The sequence below is a fragment of the Somniosus microcephalus genome, unplaced genomic scaffold (assembly GCF_052327205.1).
Source record: "Somniosus microcephalus isolate GS21.2 unplaced genomic scaffold, FLI_Smic_1.0 unresolved_chr1, whole genome shotgun sequence".
NCBI classification, from domain to species: domain Eukaryota; kingdom Metazoa; phylum Chordata; class Chondrichthyes; order Squaliformes; family Somniosidae; genus Somniosus; species Somniosus microcephalus.
Genome location: NW_028225179.1, coordinates 67,255,153 through 67,275,607, shown reverse-complemented (window position 1 = coordinate 67,275,607; position 20,455 = coordinate 67,255,153). Strand labels below are relative to the sequence as shown.

The window sequence follows — 20,455 nt, the reverse complement described above, 5'->3', positions numbered from 1 at the left end:
GGTCAGGGAGGGAGACATGCGGTCAGTGAGGGAGGGAGGCGGTCAGTGAGGGAGGGAGATAGGCGGTCAGCGAGGGAGGGAGGGAGACAGGCGGTCAGCGAGGGAGGGAGGGAGACAGGCGGTCAGCGAGGGAGGGGGGGAGACAGGCAATCAGCGAGGGGGGGAGACAGGCGGTCAGTGAGGGAGGGAGGGAGACAGGCGGTCAGCGAGGGAGGGAGACAGGCGGTCAGCGAGGGAGACAGGTGGTCAGCGAGGGAGGGAGGGGAGACAGGCAATCAGCGAGGGGGGAGACAGGCGGTCAGTGAGGGAGGGAGACAGGCGGTCAGGGAGGGAGGGAGGGGAGACAGGCAATCAGCGAGGGGGGGGGAGACAGGCGGTCAGTGAGTGAGGGAGGGAGGGAGACAGGCGGTCAGGGAGGGAGGGAGGGGAGACAGGCAATCAGCGAGGGGGGGAGACAGGCGGTCAGTGAGGGAGGGAGACAGGCGGTCAGGGAGGGAGGGAGCGAGGGAGACAGGCGGTCAGTGAGGGAGGGGAGGAGGGACAGGCGGTCCGTCAGGAGGTGGGGAGTGAATGGTTATTGGTCTACACTCGAAGCTGATGCTGTGTGGGAGGTGAGGGGAGCGAGTAGCGATGAGGGGAGTGGGTGATGGGCGGTTTTCCCCTGTGAGGATCTTACACTAGGAGCTGATGCAGTGTCGGGTAAATCTCCCTGCCCCACTGTCCCCAAGGGGTGATCTGCTACATGTGGAATGTTTTTCAGTGAGCAAGACGCAGTGAAGATGGGGACTGACTGTCCAAACTCCAACAGTGCAACGGGAAATAACCTGGAATGTTTCACTAAAAGGGACAGCGTGGCTGGGGAAAAGAAAGACGGCAAGAGGTCAAGGTCAGATGACGGGCTTAATCGGGGCCACCGGCATCGAACAACCTGCTGACTTCTGACCCGCCACTTCTGGACCCCTGCTACAGCTGCGTGCATCATTTCCTGTGCAACACACGGGGCTCGCGCATCACTTCCTGTGCTACAGCGACTGCTCTTGCATCACATCCAGTGCAACTGGCGGCTCTCGTCTTTGAAATGTTGGGAAGACCACGGGAACGTGTGTTGGTGGGGGGCGGAGGAGGGGGCTGGGGTCAGGGAGAAATGTCACAAAGTGCACAATATCCCAGGGAGGTCAAACTGCTGTCAAGAAAAATAAAACCTACCGCCCCGAGCGCAATAAATAAAAGCAACAGAAATTGAGAGAAAGGGACCCCCTCCGTCTCTCAGTAACACCAAGGGGCGGCAATCCTTGTTGGGTGAGAGTGCAAAACGGGCGCTATCCCACAATACTCCCGCCCAATAGTCAACTCCAGACTACAATGGAGTTGGGGGATTTAAAGGGGCACCCAATGCCATACTGCCCCGTTTAGCTCTCCCACGCAAGAGCGACTCCTACCCCTGGGGTGGTCACCACCCGGCGCAGTATCGGCTCCCCTCCCCTCCCGGCCCGCTCTCCTCCGCTCCAGACAGTCCGTGGCTCAGATCCCGAACGCCATCCCCATGGCACAACGATTAAAGGAACACGGTGCGTTTCGCTTGTAACTGACGAGCAGGGTCCTTCATCTTCTCTTCGCCCCACCCCTCTTTGTCCAAACACGGCTCCAGATCAAGGCGAGGGGCAGCCTGAGTGTCCGATGGAAAGCAGAAGGGAGGGGGGGGGAAAACGGCCCAGTCCACCCCCCCAACCCCATGGCAGTTCAGAAATAGCCGTCCTTCAGGACGCTGTTGCTGGGCTCGGCTGGGGTGCCTGCGGCCTGGGCACTGTCGCTCGCCCCGTTCTCCTTCTTGGCACCCTTGTGCTCCTTCTTGTGCTGGACCTTGAGCAGCCGGCGTTCCCGCTCCTTCTTGTCCCGCCGCTCCCGCTCTTTCTCTTGTCGCTCCCGCGCCTTCTCCTGACGCTCGTGTTCCTTCTCCTGCCGCTCGCGCTCTTTGGCCCTTTGCCTCTCCAGCTCCTTCTCCTTCCTCTTCTCCTCCTTCGTCACCTTCTTCTTGGACTCCCCGAACGTGGCCACGCTGGAGGTGGGGGAGGGCAGCGAGGGCCTCAAGCCTTCCGACACCACCGGGCCGGGCTGGGGCTGGAGGAGCGGGAGGGGGGCGGGCTGCGGCCTCTCCCGGCCCCGCAGGCTGACGGTGGGGGAGGAGGCCGCCGGCTGGGCCGGGGGTCTGGGCCCGGCGCTGAAGGCCAGGCTGCTGACAGAGTGGGTGGGGGACGGGGGCGGCAGGGGCCACAGGCCGCGCCGCTGCTGCTTGCGCTCTTCCTTCCCGCGCCGCAGGCTGGCCAGGCTAGCCAGGCTGGCGGTCAGGCTCAGCAGGCTGGGGCTGCTGGAGAGCGGGGGGTTCAGGCGGGACACCTCCTCCCGGATGGCCCGTGCGCCGTACAGGCGCCGCGAGGGCTTGTGCTGTAGCTCTCCGCGGCTCTCCATCCACCGCCGCCGCTGCATCTGGTTCTCCCGCTCGATCAGTCCCTCCGTCACCTTCAGCGACACCACCTGAGTTTGGGGGGTGGGGGGGGGAATCAAACAGAGAAAGGGCAGGTGAGACAAAGGTGGCAAGGGGGAATGAGGAAAGTACGAAAGGTGCCCCCGTCTGCCCCATCAGTGTCACGCTCCCCCCCCCGCCAAGAGTGTACCGATATCCATCGCCTCCCCCCACCCCTGGAGTGTGCCAATACCCCAATACTCCCCCTCCAGGTATCTGATGGCCCCCGCCTCCTGGAGGGTACCAATATCCGTCTGCTCCGCCCTCCCGGAGTGTACCAATAACCGTCTCCCCCCCACTCCCCTGGAGTGTACCAATATCTGATACCCTCCACGTCCTGGAGTGTACCAATATCTGATACCCCCCACATCCTGGAGTGTACCAATATCTGATCCCCCCCCACCCCCCGGAGTGTACCAATATCTGATACCCCCCTGGAGTGTACCAATATCTGATGCCCCCCACCCCCCTGGAGTGTACCAATATCCGATACCCCCCACCCCCCTGGAGTGTACCAATATCTGATACCCCCCACCTCCTGGAGTGTACCAATATCTGATACCCCCCACCTCCTGGAGTGTACCAATATCCGATACCCCCCACCTCCTGGAGTGTACCAATATCTGATACCCCCCACCTCCTGGAGTGTACCAATATCCGATACCCCCCACCTCCTGGAGTGTACCAATATCTGATACCCCCCCCACCCCCCTGGAGTGTACCAATATCTGATACCCCCCACCTCCTGGAGTGTACCAATATCTTGATACCCCTCACCTCCTGGAGGGTCATAGAGTTATACAGCACGGATAGAGGCCCTTCGGCCCATCGTGTCCGTGCCGGCCATCAAGCCCTGTCTAATCTAATCCCATATTCCAGCATTTGGTCCGTAGCCTTGTATGTTATGGCATTTCAAGTGCTCATCCAAATGCTTCTTAAATGTTGTGAGGGTTTCTGCCTCCACAACCCTTTCAGGCAGTGAGTTCCAGACTCCAACCACCCTCTGGGTGAAAAAGTTCTTTCTCAAATCCCCTCTAAACCTCCCGCCCTTTACCTTGAATCTATGCCCCCTAGTTATTGGCCCTTCTACTAAGGGAAAAAGCTCCTCAGTATCCATCCTATCTATGCCCCTCATAATTTTGTACACCTCAATCATGTCCCCCCTCAGCCTCCTCAGCTCCAAGGAAAACAACCCCAGCCTGTCCAGTCTCTCTTCATAGCTGAAGCGTTCCAGCCCTGGTAACATCCTGGTGAACCTCCTCTGCACCCTCTCCAAAGCGATCACATCCTTCCTGTCGTGTGGCGACCAGAACTGCACACAGTATTCCAGCTGTGGCCTAACCAGTGTTTTATACAGCTCCATCATAACCTCCTTGCTCTTATATTCAATGCCTCGGCTAATGAAGGCAAGTATCCCATATGCCTTTTTTACCACCTTATCCACCTGTTCCGCCGCCTTCAGGGATCTGTGTACTTGCACACCCAGATCCCTCTGACCCTCCGTCTTGCCTAGGGTCTTACCATTCATTGTGTATTCCTTTGCCTTGTTAGTCCCCCCAAAGTGCATCACCTCGCACTTTTCTGGGTTAAATTCCATTTGCCACTGTTCCGCCCATCTGACCAACCCATCTATATCGTCCTGCAGACTGAGGCTACCCTCCTCGCTATTTACCACCCTACCAATTTTTGTATCATCCGCGAACTTACTGATCATACCTATTACATTCATATCCAAGTCATTAATGTAGACCACAAACAGCAAGGGACCCAGCACCGATCCCTGTGGTACCCCACTGGCCACAGGCTTCCAGTCACAAAAACCTTCGACCGTCACCCTCTGCCTTCTGCCACTAAGCCAGTTTTGTATCCAATGTGCCAAGGCACCCTGGATTCCATGGGCTCTTACCTTCTTGACCAGTCTCCTGTGCGGGACTTTATCGAAGGCCTTACTGAAATCCATGTATACCACATCCACTGTGTTACCCTCATCCACACACCTAGTCACCCCCTCAAAAAATTCAATCAAATTAGTCAGACATGATCTTCCCTTGACAAAGCCATGTTGACTATCCCTGATTAATCCTTGTCTCTCCAAGTGGAGACTAATTTTGTCCCTCAGAATTTTTTCCAATCATTTTCCTACCACTGATGTTAGGCTCACTGGCCTGTAGTTCCCCGGTTTTTCCCTACTTCCCTTCTTGAATAATGGTACTACATTAGCGGTTCTCCAGTCCTCTGGCACATCCCCTGTGGCCAGAGAGGTCCTGAATATATGTGTTAGAGCCCCCGCAATCTCTTCCTTTGCCTCACACAGCAGCCTGGGATACATTTCATCCGGGCCTGGGGATTTATCCATTTTTAGGCCTGCTAAAACCGCCAATACCTCCTCCCTCTCGATGTTAATATGTTCGAGCATATCACAGTCCCCCCGCCCTATTTCTATGTCTACATCGTCTTCCTCCATAGTGAAAACAGATGCAAAAAATTCATTTAGAACCCCTCCTACATCTTCCGGCTCCACACAGATTGCCACTTTTGTCCCTAATGGGCCCTATTTTTTCCCTAGTTATCCTCTTACCCTTAATATACTTATAAAACATCTTAGGATTTTCCTTTATTTTGCTCACCAGTGTTATTTCATGGCCCCTCCTTGATCTCCTAATTTCTTTTTTTAAGTATCCCCCTGCACTTTTTGTACTCCTCTAGGGCTTCCTCCGTCTTTAGCCTTTTGTATCTGCCAAAAGCCCTCCTTTTTTTCCTAATCCATTCTCGTATATCCCCTGACATCCAAGGTTCCCTGTGGTTTTTGGAACCACCCTTGACCTTTACGGGAACATGTTGCCATTGTATGATCTCAATCTCCCTTCTGAAAGCCTCCCATTGCTCCGATGCGGATTTTCCTACAAGTAGCTGATCCCAGTCCATTTTGGCCAGATCCTGCCTTATCCTATTAAAATCGGCCTTCCCCCAATTTAGAACCTTTATTTCGGCCCATCCCTGTCCTTTTCCATGACCACCTTAAATCTCACCATATTATGGTCACTGTCACCAAAGTGCTCACCTACTAGCACTTTTTCCACTTGGCCGGCCACATTCCCTAGAATTAGGTCCAGTACCGCCCCCTCTCTTGTAGGACTTTCTACATGCTGGCTCAAAAAGCTCTCCTGGATGCACTTTAAGAATTCTACACCCTCTGAGCCTTTCACACTTTGACTATCCCAGTTAATATTGGGGAAGTTGAAATCCCCCATTATTATTACCCTATTATTTGCACATTTCTCTGAGATTTGCCTACATATCTGTTCCTCTATCTCCCCCTGACTGTTTGGAGGCCTATAGTACACTCCCAGCAAAGTGCTTGCCCCCTTTTTGTTTTTAAGCTCCACCCATATGGCCTCATTAGAGGAACCTGCTAATATATCATCCCTCCTTACTGCCGTAATTGACTCCTTAATTAATATTGCAACACCCCCTCCTCTTTTACCTCCCCCTCTGTCTCGCCTGAAGATTCTGTACCCCGGAATATTGAGCTGCCAGTCTTGCCCCTCCCTCAACCATGTCTCCGTGATAGCAACAATATCATACTCCCATGTGTTTATCAACACCTTCAGTTCATCCACCTTATTTGCAAGACTCCTTGCATTAAAATAGATGCCATCCAGCCTTGCCCTTATATATTTGCCCTGTCTACCAAGCTGACTTGTTTTTTTCTCTATAATTGGCAGCACATCACCCCCTATTTCAGCTCCCCTCTGTATCCCATCCCCCTGCCAAGTTAGTTTAAACCCCCCCCAACAGTGCTAGCAAACCTCCCCGCAAGGATATTTGTCCCGCTCTGGTTCAGGTGCAACCCGTCCGACTTGTACAAGTCCCACCTTTCCCAGAAGCAGGCCCAGTGATCCAGGAAACTAAAACCCTCCCTCCTACACCAACTCTTTAGCCACGCATTCATCTGCACTATCCTCCTATTCCTATACTCACTAGCACGTGGCACTGGGAGTAATCCAGAGATTACAACCTTTGAGGTCCTGCCCTTTAATCTGTTACCTAGCTCCCTAAATTCTTGATGCAGGACCTCATCCCCCTTCCTACCTATGTCGTTGGTCCCAATGTGGACCACGACCTCTGCCTGCTCACCCTCCCCCTTAAGAATGCCCTGTAGCCGCTCAGTGACATCCATGACCCTGGCCCCAGGGAGGCAACAAACCATCCTGGAGTCACGTTTGCGGCCACAGAAACGCCTATCTGTTCCCCTTACGATAGAATCCCCTACCACTATTGCTCTCCCACTCTTTTTCCTCCCTTCCTGAGCAGAAGCGTCCCTGGTGCCAGGAAGCTGGCTGCTGCTGCCTTCCCCTGGTGAGTCATCCCCCTCAACAGTACCAATATCCGTCTCCCCCCCAACCCCCTCCTGGAGTGTACAAATATCTGATACCCCCCACCCCCCTGGAGTGTACCAATATCTGATACCCCCCACCTCCTGGAGTGTACCAATATCTGATACCCCCCACCTCCTGGAGGGTACCAATATCCGTCTCTGCCGCCCCCTTGGAGTGTAGCAATACCCCCTCAGAGTGTACCAATATTCGATGCACTCCCGCCTCCCGGAGTGTACCAATATCCGTTCCCCCCCCACCCCCAGAGTGTACCAATATCCGTTACCCCCCCCCCACCCCCAGAGTGTACCAATATCCGTTCCCCCCCACCCCCAGAGTGTACCAATATCCGTCCCCCCCACCCCCAGAGTGTACCAATATCCGTTACCCCCCCCACCCCCAGAGTGCACCAATATCCGTTACCCCCCCACCCCCAGTGTACCAATATCCGTTACCCCCCCCACCCCCAGAGTGCACCAATATCCGTTCCCCCCCACCCCCAGAGTGCACCAATATCCGTTACCCCCCCACCCCCAGAGTGCACCAATATCCGTTACCCCCCCACCCCCAGAGTGTACCAATATCCGTTACCCCCCCCACCCCCAGAGTGTACCAATATCCGTTACCCCCCCCACCCCCAGAGTGTACCAATATCCGTTACCCCCCCACCCCCAGAGTGTACCAATATCCGTTCCCCCCCACCCCCAGAGTGTACCAATATCCGTTACCCCCCACCCCCAGAGTGTACCAATATCCGTTACCCCCCCCACCCCCAGAGTGTACCAATATCCGTTACCCCCCACCCCCAGAGTGTACCAATATCCGTTACCCCCCCCACCCCCAGAGTGTACCAATATCCGTTACCCCCCCACCCCCAGAGTGTACCAATATCCGTTCCCCCCCCCACCCCCAGAGTGTACCAATATCCGTCCCCCCCACCCCCAGAGTGTACCAATATCCGTCCCCCCCACCCCCAGAGTGTACCAATATCCGTCCCCCCCACCCCCAGAGTGTACCAATATCCGTCCCCCCCACCCCCAGAGTGTACCAATATCCGTCCCCCCCACCCCCAGAGTGTACCAATATCCGTTACCCCCCCCACCCCCAGAGTGTACCAATATCCGTTCCCCCCCCACCCCACGAGTGTACCAATATCCGTCCCCCCCACCCCCAGAGTGTACCAATATCCGTTCCCCCCCACCCCACCCCCAGAGTGTACCAATATCCGTTACCCCCCCCACCCCCAGAGTGTACCAATATCCGTTACCCCCCCCACCCCGAGTGTACCAATATCCGTTACCCCCCCACCCCCAGAGTGTACCAATATCCGTTACCCCCCCCCACCCCCAGAGTGTACCAATATCCGTTACCCCCCCCACCCCCAGAGTGTACCAATATCCGTTACCCCCCCCACCCCCAGAGTGTACCAATATCCTTTCCCCCCCACCCCCAGAGTGTACCAATATCCGTTACCCCCCCCACCCCCAGAGTGTACCAATATCCGTTCCCCCCCCACCCCACCCCCAGAGTGTACCAATATCCGTTCCCCCCCACCCCCAGAGTGTACCAATATCCGTTACCCCCCCCCCACCCCCAGAGTGTACCAATATCCGTTCCCCCCCACCCCACGAGTGTACCAATATCCGTTACCCCCCCCACCCCCAGAGTGTACCAATATCCTTTCCCCCCCACCCCCAGAGTGTACCAATATCCGTCCCCACCCCCCAGAGTGTAACACCGGCCCGGCCCGGCCCGCCCGCTCTCACCTCGTGCACCAGGAAGTCCTCCTGCAAGTACTGGACAGGAATGTTGCGGAGTTTCTCCATGGTCTCGTACATCCCCTGGCAGTCCCGCAGTTTGTCCGGGGACCCCAGCGTGTAGCGTAGCAGCACCAGCCCCACCTTGAATATCACCTTCACCCCTGCAGGCAAGGAGAGCAGGGTGGTCAGTATTGAGCCTGGTACCCTAGTAGGGGCTGGGCACACGGAAGAATTTGGGGTCGGGAAAGAAGAATCGTTTTGCAAAGTCTGGCCCTTTATTTTAATCCCCTCCCGAAACCAGGGCACAGAGATGCATAGCATAGTATTTACAGCACAGAAACAGGCCATTCAGCCCAATATGGCCATGCCAGCGTTAATCCTCCACATGAGCCTCCTCCCACCCTACTTCACCTCACCCTACCACCATATCCTTCAATTCCTTTCTCCCTCATGTGCTTATCTAGCGCCTCTTTAAATGCATCTATACTATTTGCCTCAACTACTCCCTGTGGTAGCGAGTTCCACATTCTCACCACTCTCTGGGTAAAGAGCTTGCTCCTGAATTCCCTATTGGATTTATTAGTGACTGTCTTATATTGATGGCCAGTGCTCTCCGTAAGCTGCGTGGCCGCACAGCGCGCCAGGGAACCCGCGCAGCCGGCTTTTCAATACAGCAACTGCGTGTGCTCAGTGTTTGGATTGGACCGCAAGGTTTATGGCCCCAAGTTCTGGTCTCGCCCGCAAGTGGAAACATCTTCTCTACGTTGACCCTATCAAACCTTCTCATAACCTTGGAGACCTCGACCAGGTTCAATCTTTCCTGATCAGTGTAACCTCTCTGCTATCATTCTAGTAAATCTTGGTTGCACCTTCTCCACTGCCTCTCGATCTTTTTTATAATATGGAGACCAGAACTGTGCACAGTGCTCCAAGTGTGGTCTAACCAAGGTATATGGAGACCAGAACTGAGCACAGTGCTCCAAGTGTGGTCTAACCAAGGTATATGGAGACCAGAACTGAGCACAGTGCTCCAAGTGTGGTCTAACCAAGGTATATGGAGACCAGAACTGTGCACAGTGCTCCAAGTGTGGTCTAACCAAGGTATATGGAGACCAGAACTGAGCACAGTGCTCCAAGTGTGGTCTAACCAAGGTATATGGAGACCAGAACTGAGCACAGTGCTCCAAGTGTGGTCTAACCAAGGTATATGGAGACCAGAACTGTGCACAGTGCTCCAAGTGTGGTCTAACCAAGGTATATGGAGACCAGAACTGAGCACAGTGCTCCAAGTGTGGTCTAACCAAGGTATATGGAGACCAGAACTGAGCACAGTGCCCCAAGTGTGGTCTAACCAAGGTATATGGAGACCAGAACTGTGCACAGTGCTCCAAGTGTGGTCTAACCAAGGTATATGGAGACCAGAACTGTTCACAGTGCTCCAAGTGTGGTCTAACCAAGGTATATGGAGACCAGAACTGAGCACAGTGCTCCAAGTGTGGTCTAACCAAGGTATATGGAGACCAGAACTGAGCACAGTGCCCCAAGTGTGGTCTAACCAAGGTATATGGAGACCAGAACTGTGCACAGTGCTCCAAGTGTGGTCTAACCAAGGTATATGGAGACCAGAACTGTTCACAGTGCTCCAAGTGTGGTCTAACCAAGGTATATGGAGACCAGAACTGTTCACAGTGCTCCAAGTGTGGTCTAACCAAAGTATATGGAGACCAGAACTGTTCACAGTGCTCCAAGTGTGGTCTAACCAAGGTATATGGAGACCAGAACTGTGCACAGTGCTTCAAGTGTGGTCTAACCAAGGTATATGGAGACCAGAACTGTGCACAGTGCTCCAAGTGTGGTCTAACCAAGGTATATGGAGACCAGAACTGTGCACAGTGCTCCAAGTGTGGTCTAACCAAGGTATATGGAGACCAGAACTGTGCACAGTGCTCCAAGTGCAGTCTAACCAAGGTATATGGAGACCAGAACCGTGCACAGTGCTCCAAGTGTGGTCTAACCAAGGTATATGGAGACCAGAACCGTGCACAGTGCTCCAAGTGTGGTCTAACCAAGGTATATGGAGACCAGAACTGTGCACAGTGCTCCAAGTGTGGTCTAACCACGGTTCTATACAAGTCTAGCAGAACTTATCTGCTTTTCAATTCTATCCCTCTAGAAATGAACCCTTTTTTTATTAACCTGTGTTGCTACTTGTGGTGATTTGTGTGTCTGTACCCCCAGATCCCTCAGTTCCTCTACGCCATTTAGATTCTTAATTTCCAAGGATTATGTGGCCTCCTCATTCTTCCTACCAAAATGTACCACCTCACACTTCTCTATATTGAAATTAATTTGCTAACTGCGCGCCCATTCTGCAGGTTTATTAATGTCTTCCTGTATTTTGTCGCAGTCCTCCTCTGTATTAACTACACCCCCCAATTTGGTGTCGTCTGCAAATTTTGAATTTGGAACAACTTTTGAAAGGGGGAGAAGAATTGTTTTGGGGTTGGGGAAAGGCGAAGGATTATTTTGGGAGGGGCAGTAAGGGATGAGATGCCCTCAGTGAGGGTACCTACCATCACAGAAGAACATGTCCCACACTCGGAGTACGGAGGACCAGGGCAGCGTGCGGGAGTAGACGCACATGAACCACTCGGTCATGTAGAGGATGGGGTCGATCTTGAACTTCTTCAGGTGACGGTGGGCGAGAGGCGAAACCCGGCGTAACAAAGCGAAGAAGATCTCGCCGTCCAGCTGAATGGCCTCCTAACAACGGGGAAAAAGGAGAAGAGGGTGGGTTCAGGTAGGAGGGCGAGGGGAGGACGACAAAACCTTGGAGCCAAGATACCTGGCCAACCCCAGGAGATAGCAGTCCCCTCATAGGAAACACCCCCCGACCCTGGAAATAGCACAGCCCCCTCATAGAAACCACCCCCTCCATCCTGGAAATAGCACAGTCCCCTCATAGAAACCCCCCCCCCCCATCCTGGAAATAGCACAGTCCCCTCATAGAAACCCCCACCTCCATCCTGGAAATAGCACAGTCCCCTCATAGAAACCACCCCCCTCCATCCTGGAAATAGCACAGTCCCCTCATAGAAACCCCCCCCCCCCTCCATCCTGGAAATAGCACAGTCCCCTCATAGAAACCCCCCCCCCCCCTCCATCCTGGAAATAGCACAGTCCCCTCATAGAACCCCCTCCATCCTGGAAATAGCACAGTCCCCTCATAGAACACCCCCACCCTCCCTCATAGAAACACCAGCCCCACCCCACTTTGGAGATAGCACAGTCCACTCACAGAGCTTCCCCCACACCCTGGAGATTGCACACTCCTCTCAGAGCTCCCCCACTGTGGAGATAGCACAGTCCCCTCACAGAGCTCCCCCAATGTGGAGATAGCACAGTCCTCTCACAGAGCTCCCCCACTGTGGAGATAGCACAGTCCCCTCACAGAGCTCCCCCACTGTGGAGATAGCACAGTCCCCTCTCAGAGCTCCCCCACTGTAGAGATAGCACAGTCCCCTCTCAGAGCTCCCCACCCTCACACACTGGGGATAGAACAGTCCACTCACAGAACAACAGCCCCTCCCCCACGCTAGAAATGGCACAGTCTCTCTCTGTGCAGAGCGCCCCAGTATGGCGACAGTCTCTCTCTCTCTCTTTCTATGTGCAGAGTGCCCCAGTATGGTGACAGTCAAATTCAAATTGCTTTATTGGCATGATAAGGTACATCTTATGTTGCCAAAGCATCGAAAAACATTTATGGTTGAACACATAAACGCAGATCTATTCATACAGTGTATAAACAGATATATCCCTGAGTGTATAAATATACATTCGTATAATTTGTATATACTCTTTTCTTAGGTTTACTGGTTGTCCCTCTGTTTATGGCAAGCTGTAACATAGTGTGCCGCTAAGGTTATACAGTTTCTCTGTTCCCCTAGGAGGTATGGGAGTTTTTGGTCGTCATTCAAATTTCTGAATTCAGGGCATATTTGTGAGAATTTTTGGTAGAAATTCTCCCTGATGCCCTGATATTTTCCACAAGCTGTGAAGAAGTGCATCTCTGTCTCCACCACTCCCTGACTGCAGTGAGAGCATATCCTGTCCTCTCTTGGCAGCCGGGTCTGTCTGTGTCTGCCTTTTTCGATCGCCAGGCTATGTTCACTAAGTCTGTACCTTGTCAAGGTTTTTCTCAGTTTGCTATCCTTTACCATGGTCAGGTAATCAGCTATGTTGTATTGTCTGTTTAGGGCCAAGTAGCAATTGAGTTTGTTTTGGGTTTTTGTTGTTTCTGCCCAATATGACAGGTATTTTTCCTTTTGCTTAGTGACAATTGTGTTGGGTCGAATTCTCTGTGTTACGATGTCACTGTCCTGGGGCTGGTTATTGTTAGTAGTGTTAGTGGTTGCTTCACTGAGTCCCAGCACTAGTTGACTGAGGGTATTCTTCTTTATGGTCCTCTCTTGGCATTTCAAGGCTTCGTAATGATAGCAGTGGGGGTTGCTCATTTTTAGGCGTTTCCAAAATTTGGTGGCTCTTTTTTGGATAGTGATTATTAATGGATATTGGCCTAGTTCTGCCCTGCATGCATTGTTTACGGTTTTCCTTTGAGTCCGGAGGATACTTCTACAGAATTCTGCATGTAGGATCTCAATTGGGTGTTTGTTCCATTTTGCAAATTCTTGTTGTGTTAGCGGTCCCCACACCTCACTGCCATAAACTGCAATTGGTTCAATTACTGATTTAAAAATTTTGAGCCAAATGCTAATTCGGATTTCTATTTGGATTGATCTTTTAATGGCATAGAAAGCCCTTCTAGCTTTCTCTTTCAGTTCATTCACAGCCAGATGAAAATTTCCCGTAGAGCTGATTTTTCTCTCTCTCTCTCTCTGTGCAGAGTGCCCCAGTATGGTGACAGTCCCTCTCTCTGTGCAGAGTGCCCCAGTATGGTGACAGTCTCTCTGTGCAGAGTGCCCCAGTATGGTAACAGTCTCTCTCACTCTCTCTCTCTCTCTGCAGAGTGCCCCAGTATGGTGAGTCTCTCTCTCTCTGTGCAGAGTGCCCCAGTATGGTGACAGTCTCTCTCTCTGTGCAGAGTGCCCCAGTATGGTGACAGTCTCTCTCTCTCTCTCGCTGTGCAGAGTGCCCCAGTATGGTGACAGTCTCTCTCTCTCTCTCTGTGCAGAGTGCCCCAGTATGGTGACAGCCTCTCTCACTCTCTGTGCAGAGTGCCCCAGTATGGTGACAGTCTCTCTCTCTCTGTGCCGAGTGCCCCAGTATGGTGACAGTCTCTCTCTCTCTGTGCAGAGTGCCCCAGTATGGTGACAGTCTCGCTCTCTGTGCAGAGTGCCCCAGTATGGTGACAGTCTCTCTCTCTGTGCAGAGTGCCCCAGTATGGTGACAGTCTCTCTCTCTCTCTGTGCAGAGTGCCCCAGTATGGTTACAGTCTCTCTCTCTCTCTGTGCAGAGTGCCCCAGTATGGTGACAGTCTCTCTCTCTCTCTCTCTGTGCAGAGTGCCCGAGTATGGTGACAGTCTCTCTCTCTCTCTCTGTGCAGAGTGCTCCAGTATGGTGACAGTCTCTCTCTCTCTCTGTGCAGAGTGCCCCAGTATGGTGACAGTCTCTCTCTCTCTCTCTGTGCAGAGTGCCCGAGTATGGTGACAGTCTCTCTCTCTCTCTCTGTGCAGAGTGCCCCAGTATGGCGACAGTCTCTCTCTCTCTGTGCAGTGCCACAGTATGGTGACAGTCTCTCTCTCTCTGTGCAGAGTGCCCCAGTATGGTGACAGTCTCTCTCTCTGCGCAGAGTGCCCCAGTATGGTGACAGTCTCTCTCCCTTTCTCTCTGTGCAGAGTGCCCCAGTATGGTGACAGTCTCTCTCTCTCTCTGTGCAGAGTGCCCCAGTATGGTGACAGTCTCTCTCTCTCTGTGCAGAGTGCCCTAGTATGGTGACAGTCTCTCTCTCTCTCTGTGCAGAGTGCCCCAGTATGGTGACAGTCTCTCTCTCTCTCTGTGCAGAGTGCCCCAGTATGGTGACAGTCTCTCTCTCTCTGTGCAGAGTGCCCTAGTATGGTGACAGTCTCTCTCTCTCTCTGTGCAGAGTGCCCCAGTATGGTGACAGTCTCTCTCTCTGTGCAGAGTGCTCCAGTATGGTGACAGTCTCTCTCTCTCTGTGCAGAGTGCCCTAGTATGGTGACAGTCTCTCTCTCTCTCTCTCTCTGTGCAGAGTGCCCCAGTATGGTGACAGTCTCTCTCTCTCTCTCTGTGCAGAGTGCCCCAGTATGGTGACAGTCTCTCTCTCTGCGCAGAGTGCCCCAGTATGGTGACAGTCTCTCTCCCTTTCTCTCTGTGCAGAGTGCCCCAGTATGGTGACAGTCTCTCTCTCTCTCTGTGCAGAGTGCCCCAGTATGGTGACAGTCTCTCTCTCTCTGTGCAGAGTGCCCTAGTATGGTGACAGTCTCTCTCTCTCTCTGTGCAGAGTGCCCCAGTATGGTGACAGTCTCTCTCTCTGTGCAGAGTGCCCTAGTATGGTGACAGTCTCTCTCTCTCTCTCTCTCTGTGCAGAGTGCCCCAGTATGGTGACAGTCTCTCTCTCTCTCTCTGTGCAGAGTGCCCCAGTATGGTGACAGTCTCTCTCTCTCTCTCTGTGCAGAGTGCCCCAGTATGGTGACAGTCTCTCTCTCTCTCTGTGCAGAGTGCCCCAGTATGGTGACAGTCTCTCTCTCTCTCTCTGTGCAGAGTGCCCCAGTATGGTGACAGTCCCTCTCTCTCTCTGTGCAGAGTGCCCCAGTATGGTGACAGTCTCTCTCTCTGTCTGTGCAGAGTGCCCCAGTATGGTGACAGTCCCTCTCTCTCTCTCTCTCTGTGCAGAGTGCCCCAGTATGGTGACAGTCTCTCTCTCTCTCTCTCTGTGCAGAGTGCCCCAGTATGGTGACAGTCTCTCTCTCTGTCTGTGCAGAGTGACCCAGTATGGTGACAGTCCCTCTCTCTCTCTCTCTCTGTGCAGAGTGCCCCCGTATGGTGACAGTCTCTCTCTCTCTCTCTCTCTCTCTGTGCAGAGTGCCCCAGTATGGTGACAGTCTCTCTCTCTCTCTGTGCAGAGTGCCCCAGTATAGTGACAGTCTCTCTCTCTCTCTGTGCAGAGTGCCCCAGTATAGTGACAGTCCCTCTCTCTCTCTCTCTCTGTGCAGAGTGCCCCAGTATGGTGACAGTCTCTCTCTCTCTCTCTCTCTCTGTGCAGAGTGCCCCAGTATGGTGACAGTCTCTCTCTCTGTCTGTGCAGAGTGCCCCAGTATGGTGACAGTCTCTCTCTCTCTCTGTGCAGAGTGCCCCAGTATAGTGACAGTCTCTCTCTCTGTGCAGAGTGCCCCAGTGTGGTGACAGTCTCTCTCTCTGTGCAGAGTGCCCCAGTATGGTGACAGTCTCTCTCTCTCTCTCTCTCTGTGCAGAGTGCCCCAGTATGGTGACAGTCTCTCTGTGCAGAGTGCCCCAGTATGGTGACAGTCTCTCTCTCTCTGTGCAGAGTGCCCCAGTATGGTGACAGTCTCTCTCTCTCTCTGTGCAGAGTGCCCCAGTGTGGTGACAGTCTCTCTCTCTGTGCAGACTGCCCCAGTATGGTGACAGTCTCTCTCTCTCTGTGCAGAGTCCCCCAGTATGGTGACAGTCTCTCTCTCTCTGTGTGCAGAGTGCCCCAGTATGGTGACAGTCTCTCTCTCTCTCTGTGCAGAGTGCCCCAGGATAGTGACAGTCTCTCTCTCTCTCTGTGCAGAGTGCCCCAGTATGCTGACAGTCTCTCTCTCTCTCTGTGCAGAGTGCCCCAGTATGGTGACAGTCTCTCTCTCTCTGTGCACAGTGCCCCAGTATGGTGACAGTCTCTCTCTGTCTCTCTCTCTGTGCAGAGTGCCCCAGTATGGTGACAGTCTCTCTCTCTCTCTGTGCAGAGTGCTCCAGTATGGTGACAGTCTCTCTCTCTCTCTCTCTGTGCAGAGTGCCCCAGTATGGTGACAGTCTCTCTCTCTCTCTCTCTCTGTGCAGAGTGCCCCAGTATGGTGACAGTCTCTCTCTCTGTGCAGAGTGCCCCAGTGTGGTGACAGTCTCTCTCTCTCTGTGCAGAGTGCCCCAGTATGGTGACAGTCTCTCTCTCTCTCTGTGCAGAGTGCCCCAGTGTGGTGACAGTCTCTCTCTCTGTGCAGACTGCCCCAGTATGGTGACAGTCTCTCTCTCTGTGCAGAGTCCCCCAGTATGGTGACAGTCTCTCTCTCTCTGTGTGCAGAGTGCCCCAGTATGGTGACAGTCTCTCTCTCTCTCTGTGCAGAGTGCCCCAGGATAGTGACAGTCTCTCTCTCTCTCTGTGCAGAGTGCCCCAGTGTGGTGACAGTCTCTCTCTCTCTCTGTGCAGAGTGCCCCAGTATGGTGACAGTCTCTCTCTCTCTCTGTGCAGAGTGCCCCAGTATGCTGACAGTCTCTCTCTCTCTCTGTGCAGAGTGCCCCAGTATGGTGACAGTCTCTCTCTCTCTGTGCAGAGTGCCCCAGTATGGTGACAGTCTCTCTCTGTCTCTCTCTCTGTGCAGAGTGCCCCAGTATGGTGACAGTCTCTCTCTCTCTCTGTGCAGAGTGCCCCAGTATGGTGACAGTCTCTCTCTCTCTCTGTGCAGAGTGCCCCAGTATGGTGACAGTCTCTCTCTCTCTCTCTCTGTGCAGAGTGCCCCAGTATGGTGACAGTCTCTCTCTCTCTCTGTGCAGAGTGCCCCAGTATGGTGACAGTCTCTCTCTCTCTCTGTGCAGAGTGCCCCAGTATGCTGACAGTCTCTCTCTCTCTCTGTGCAGAGTGCCCCAGTATGGTGACAGTCTCTCTCTCTCTCTGTGCAGAGTGCCCCAGTATGGTGACAGTCTCTCTCTCTCTCTCTCTGTGCAGAGTGCCCCAGTATGGTGACAGTCTCTCTCTCTCTCTCTCTGTGCAGAGTGCCACAGTATGGTGACAGTCTCTCTCTCTCTCTGTGCAGAGTGCCCCAGTATGGTGACAGTCTCTCTCTCTCTCTGTGCAGAGTGCCCCAGTATGGTGACAGTCTCTCTCTCTCTGTGCAGAGTGCCCCAGTATGGTGACAGTCTCTCTCTCTGTGCAGAGTGCCCCAGTGTGGTGACAGTCTCTCTTTCTGTGCAGAGTGCCCCAGTATGGTGACAGTCTCTCTCTCTCTCTGTGCAGAGTGCCCCAGCATGGTGACAGTCTCTCTCTCTGTGCAGAGTGCCCCAGTATGGTGACAGTCTCTCTCTCTCTGTGCAGAGTGCCCCAGTATGGTGACAGTCTCTCTGTGCAGAGTGCCCCAGTATGGTGACAGTCTCTCTCTCTGTCTGTGCAGAGTGCCCCAGTATGGTGACAGTCTCTCTCTCTCTGTGCAGAGTGCCCCAGTATGGTGACAGTCTCTCTCTCTCTCTGTGCAGAGTGCCCCAGTGTGGTGACAGTCTCTCTCTCTGTGCAGACTGCCCCAGTATGGTGACAGTCTCTCTCTCTCTGTGCAGAGTCCCCCAGTATGGTGACAGTCTCTCTCTCTCTGTGTGCAGAGTGCCCCAGTATGGTGACAGTCTCTCTCTCTCTCTGTGCAGAGTGCCCCAGGATAGTGACAGTCTCTCTCTCTCTCTGTGCAGAGTGCCCCAGTATGCTGACAGTCTCTCTCTCTCTCTCTGTGCAGAGTGCCCCAGTATGGTGACAGTCTCTCTCTCTCTGTGCACAGTGCCCCAGTATGGTGACAGTCTCTCTCTGTCTCTCTCTCTGTGCAGAGTGCCCCAGTATGGTGACAGTCTCTCTCTCTCTCTGTGCAGAGTGCCCCAGTATGGTGACAGTCTCTCTCTCTCTCTCTCTGTGCAGAGTGCCCCAGTATGGTGACAGTCTCTCTCTCTCTCTCTCTGTGCAGAGTGCCCCAGTATGGTGACAGTCTCTCTCTCTCTCTGTGCAGAGTGCCCCAGTGTGGTGACAGTCTCTCTCTCTGTGCAGACTGCCCCAGTATGGTGACAGTCTCTCTCTCTGTGCAGAGTCCCCCAGTATGGTGACAGTCTCTCTCTCTCTGTGTGCAGAGTGCCCCAGTATGGTGACAGTCTCTCTCTCTCTCTGTGCAGAGTGCCCCAGGATAGTGACAGTCTCTCTCTCTCTCTGTGCAGAGTGCCCCAGTGTGGTGACAGTCTCTCTCTCTCTCTGTGCAGAGTGCCCCAGTATGGTGACAGTCTCTCTCTCTCTCTGTGCAGAGTGCCCCAGTATGGTGACAGTCTCTCTCTGTCTCTCTCTCTGTGCAGAGTGCCCCAGTATGGTGACAGTCTCTCTCTCTCTCTGTGCAGAGTGCCCCAGTATGGTGACAGTCTCTCTCTCTCTCTGTGCAGAGTGCCCCAGTATGGTGACAGTCTCTCTCTCTCTCTCTCTGTGCAGAGTGCCCCAGTATGGTGAAAGTCTCTCTCTCTCTCTGTGCAGAGTGCCCCAGTATGGTGACAGTCTCTCTCTCTCTCTGTGCAGAGTGCCCCAGTATGCTGACAGTCTCTCTCTCTCTCTGTGCAGAGTGCCCCAGTATGGTGACAGTCTCTCTCTCTCTCTGTGCAGAGTGCCCCAGTATGGTGACAGTCTCTCTCTCTCTCTCTCTGTGCAGAGTGCCCCAGTATGGTGACAGTCTCTCTCTCTCTCTCTCTGTGCAGAGTGCCCCAGTATGCTGACAGTCTCTCTCTCTCTCTGTGCAGAGTGCCCCAGTATGGTGACAGTCTCTCTCTCTCTCTGTGCAGAGTGCCCCAGTATGGTGACAGTCTCTCTCTCTCTCTGTGCAGAGTGCCCCAGTATGGTGACAGTCTCTCTCTCTCTGTGCAGAGTGCCCCAGTATGGTGACAGTCTCTCTCTCTGTGCAGAGTGCCCCAGTGTGGTGACAGTCTCTCTTTCTGTGCAGAGTGCCCCAGTATGGTGACAGTCTCTCTCTCTCTCTGTGCAGAGTGCCCCAGCATGGTGACAGTCTCTCTCTCTGTGCAGACTGCCCCAGTATGGTGACGGTCTCTCTCTCTCTCTGTGCAGACTGCCCCAGTATGGTGACAGTCTCTCTCTGTGCAGAGTGCCCCAGTATGGTGACAGTCTCTCTCTTTCTCTGTGCAGAGTGCCCCAGTATGGTGACAGTCTCTGTCTCTCTCTGTGCAGAGTGCCCCAGTATGGTGACAGTCTCGCTCTCTGTGCAGAGTGCCCCAGTATGGTGACAGTTTCTCTCTCTCTCTCTCTCTCTCTGTGCAGAGTGCCCCAGTATGGTGACAGTCTCTCTCTCTCTCTCTGTGCAGAGTGCCCCAGTATGGTGACAGTCTCTCTCTCTCTGCGCAGAGTGCCCCAGTATGGTGACAGTCTCTCTCCCTTTCTCTCTGTGCAGAGTGCCCCAGTATGGTGACAGTCTCTCTCTCTCTCTGTGCAGAGTGCCCCAGTATGGTGACAGTCTCTCTCTCTCTGTGCAGAGTGCCCTACTATGGTGACAGTCTCTCTCTCTCTCTCTCTGTGCAGAGTGCCCCAGTATGGTGACAGTCTCTCTCTCTCTGCGCAGAGTGCCCCAGTATGGTGACAGTCTCTCTCCCTTTCTCTCTGTGCAGAGTGCCCCAGTATGGTGACAGTCTCTCTCTCTCTCTGTGCAGAGTGCCCCAGTATGGTGACAGTCTCTCTCTCTCTGTGCAGAGTGCCCCAGTACGGTGACAGTCTCTCTCTCTCTCTCTCTGCAGAGTGCCCCAGTATGGTGACAGTCTCTCTCTCTCTCTGTGCAGAGTGCCCCAGTATGGCGACAGTCTCTCTCTCTCTG

The 20,455-nt window shown here is 53.8% G+C and overlaps 1 protein-coding gene across 1 annotated transcript in view; it reads right to left on the bottom strand.

The window, feature by feature from the left end:
• Positions 1-234: 234 nt before the first annotated feature.
• The window catches only part of LOC147095454 (TBC1 domain family member 10B-like), a 62,053-nt gene continuing 41,832 nt past the window's right edge, over positions 235-20,455 (bottom strand). Inside the window, 3 exon segments of the mRNA XM_085974598.1 lie at positions 235-2,532; positions 8,664-8,818; positions 11,231-11,420. Of these exon segments, the coding sequence (XP_085830724.1) occupies positions 1,741-2,532; positions 8,664-8,818; positions 11,231-11,420 (1,137 nt within the window). The 3' untranslated portion in view covers positions 235-1,740.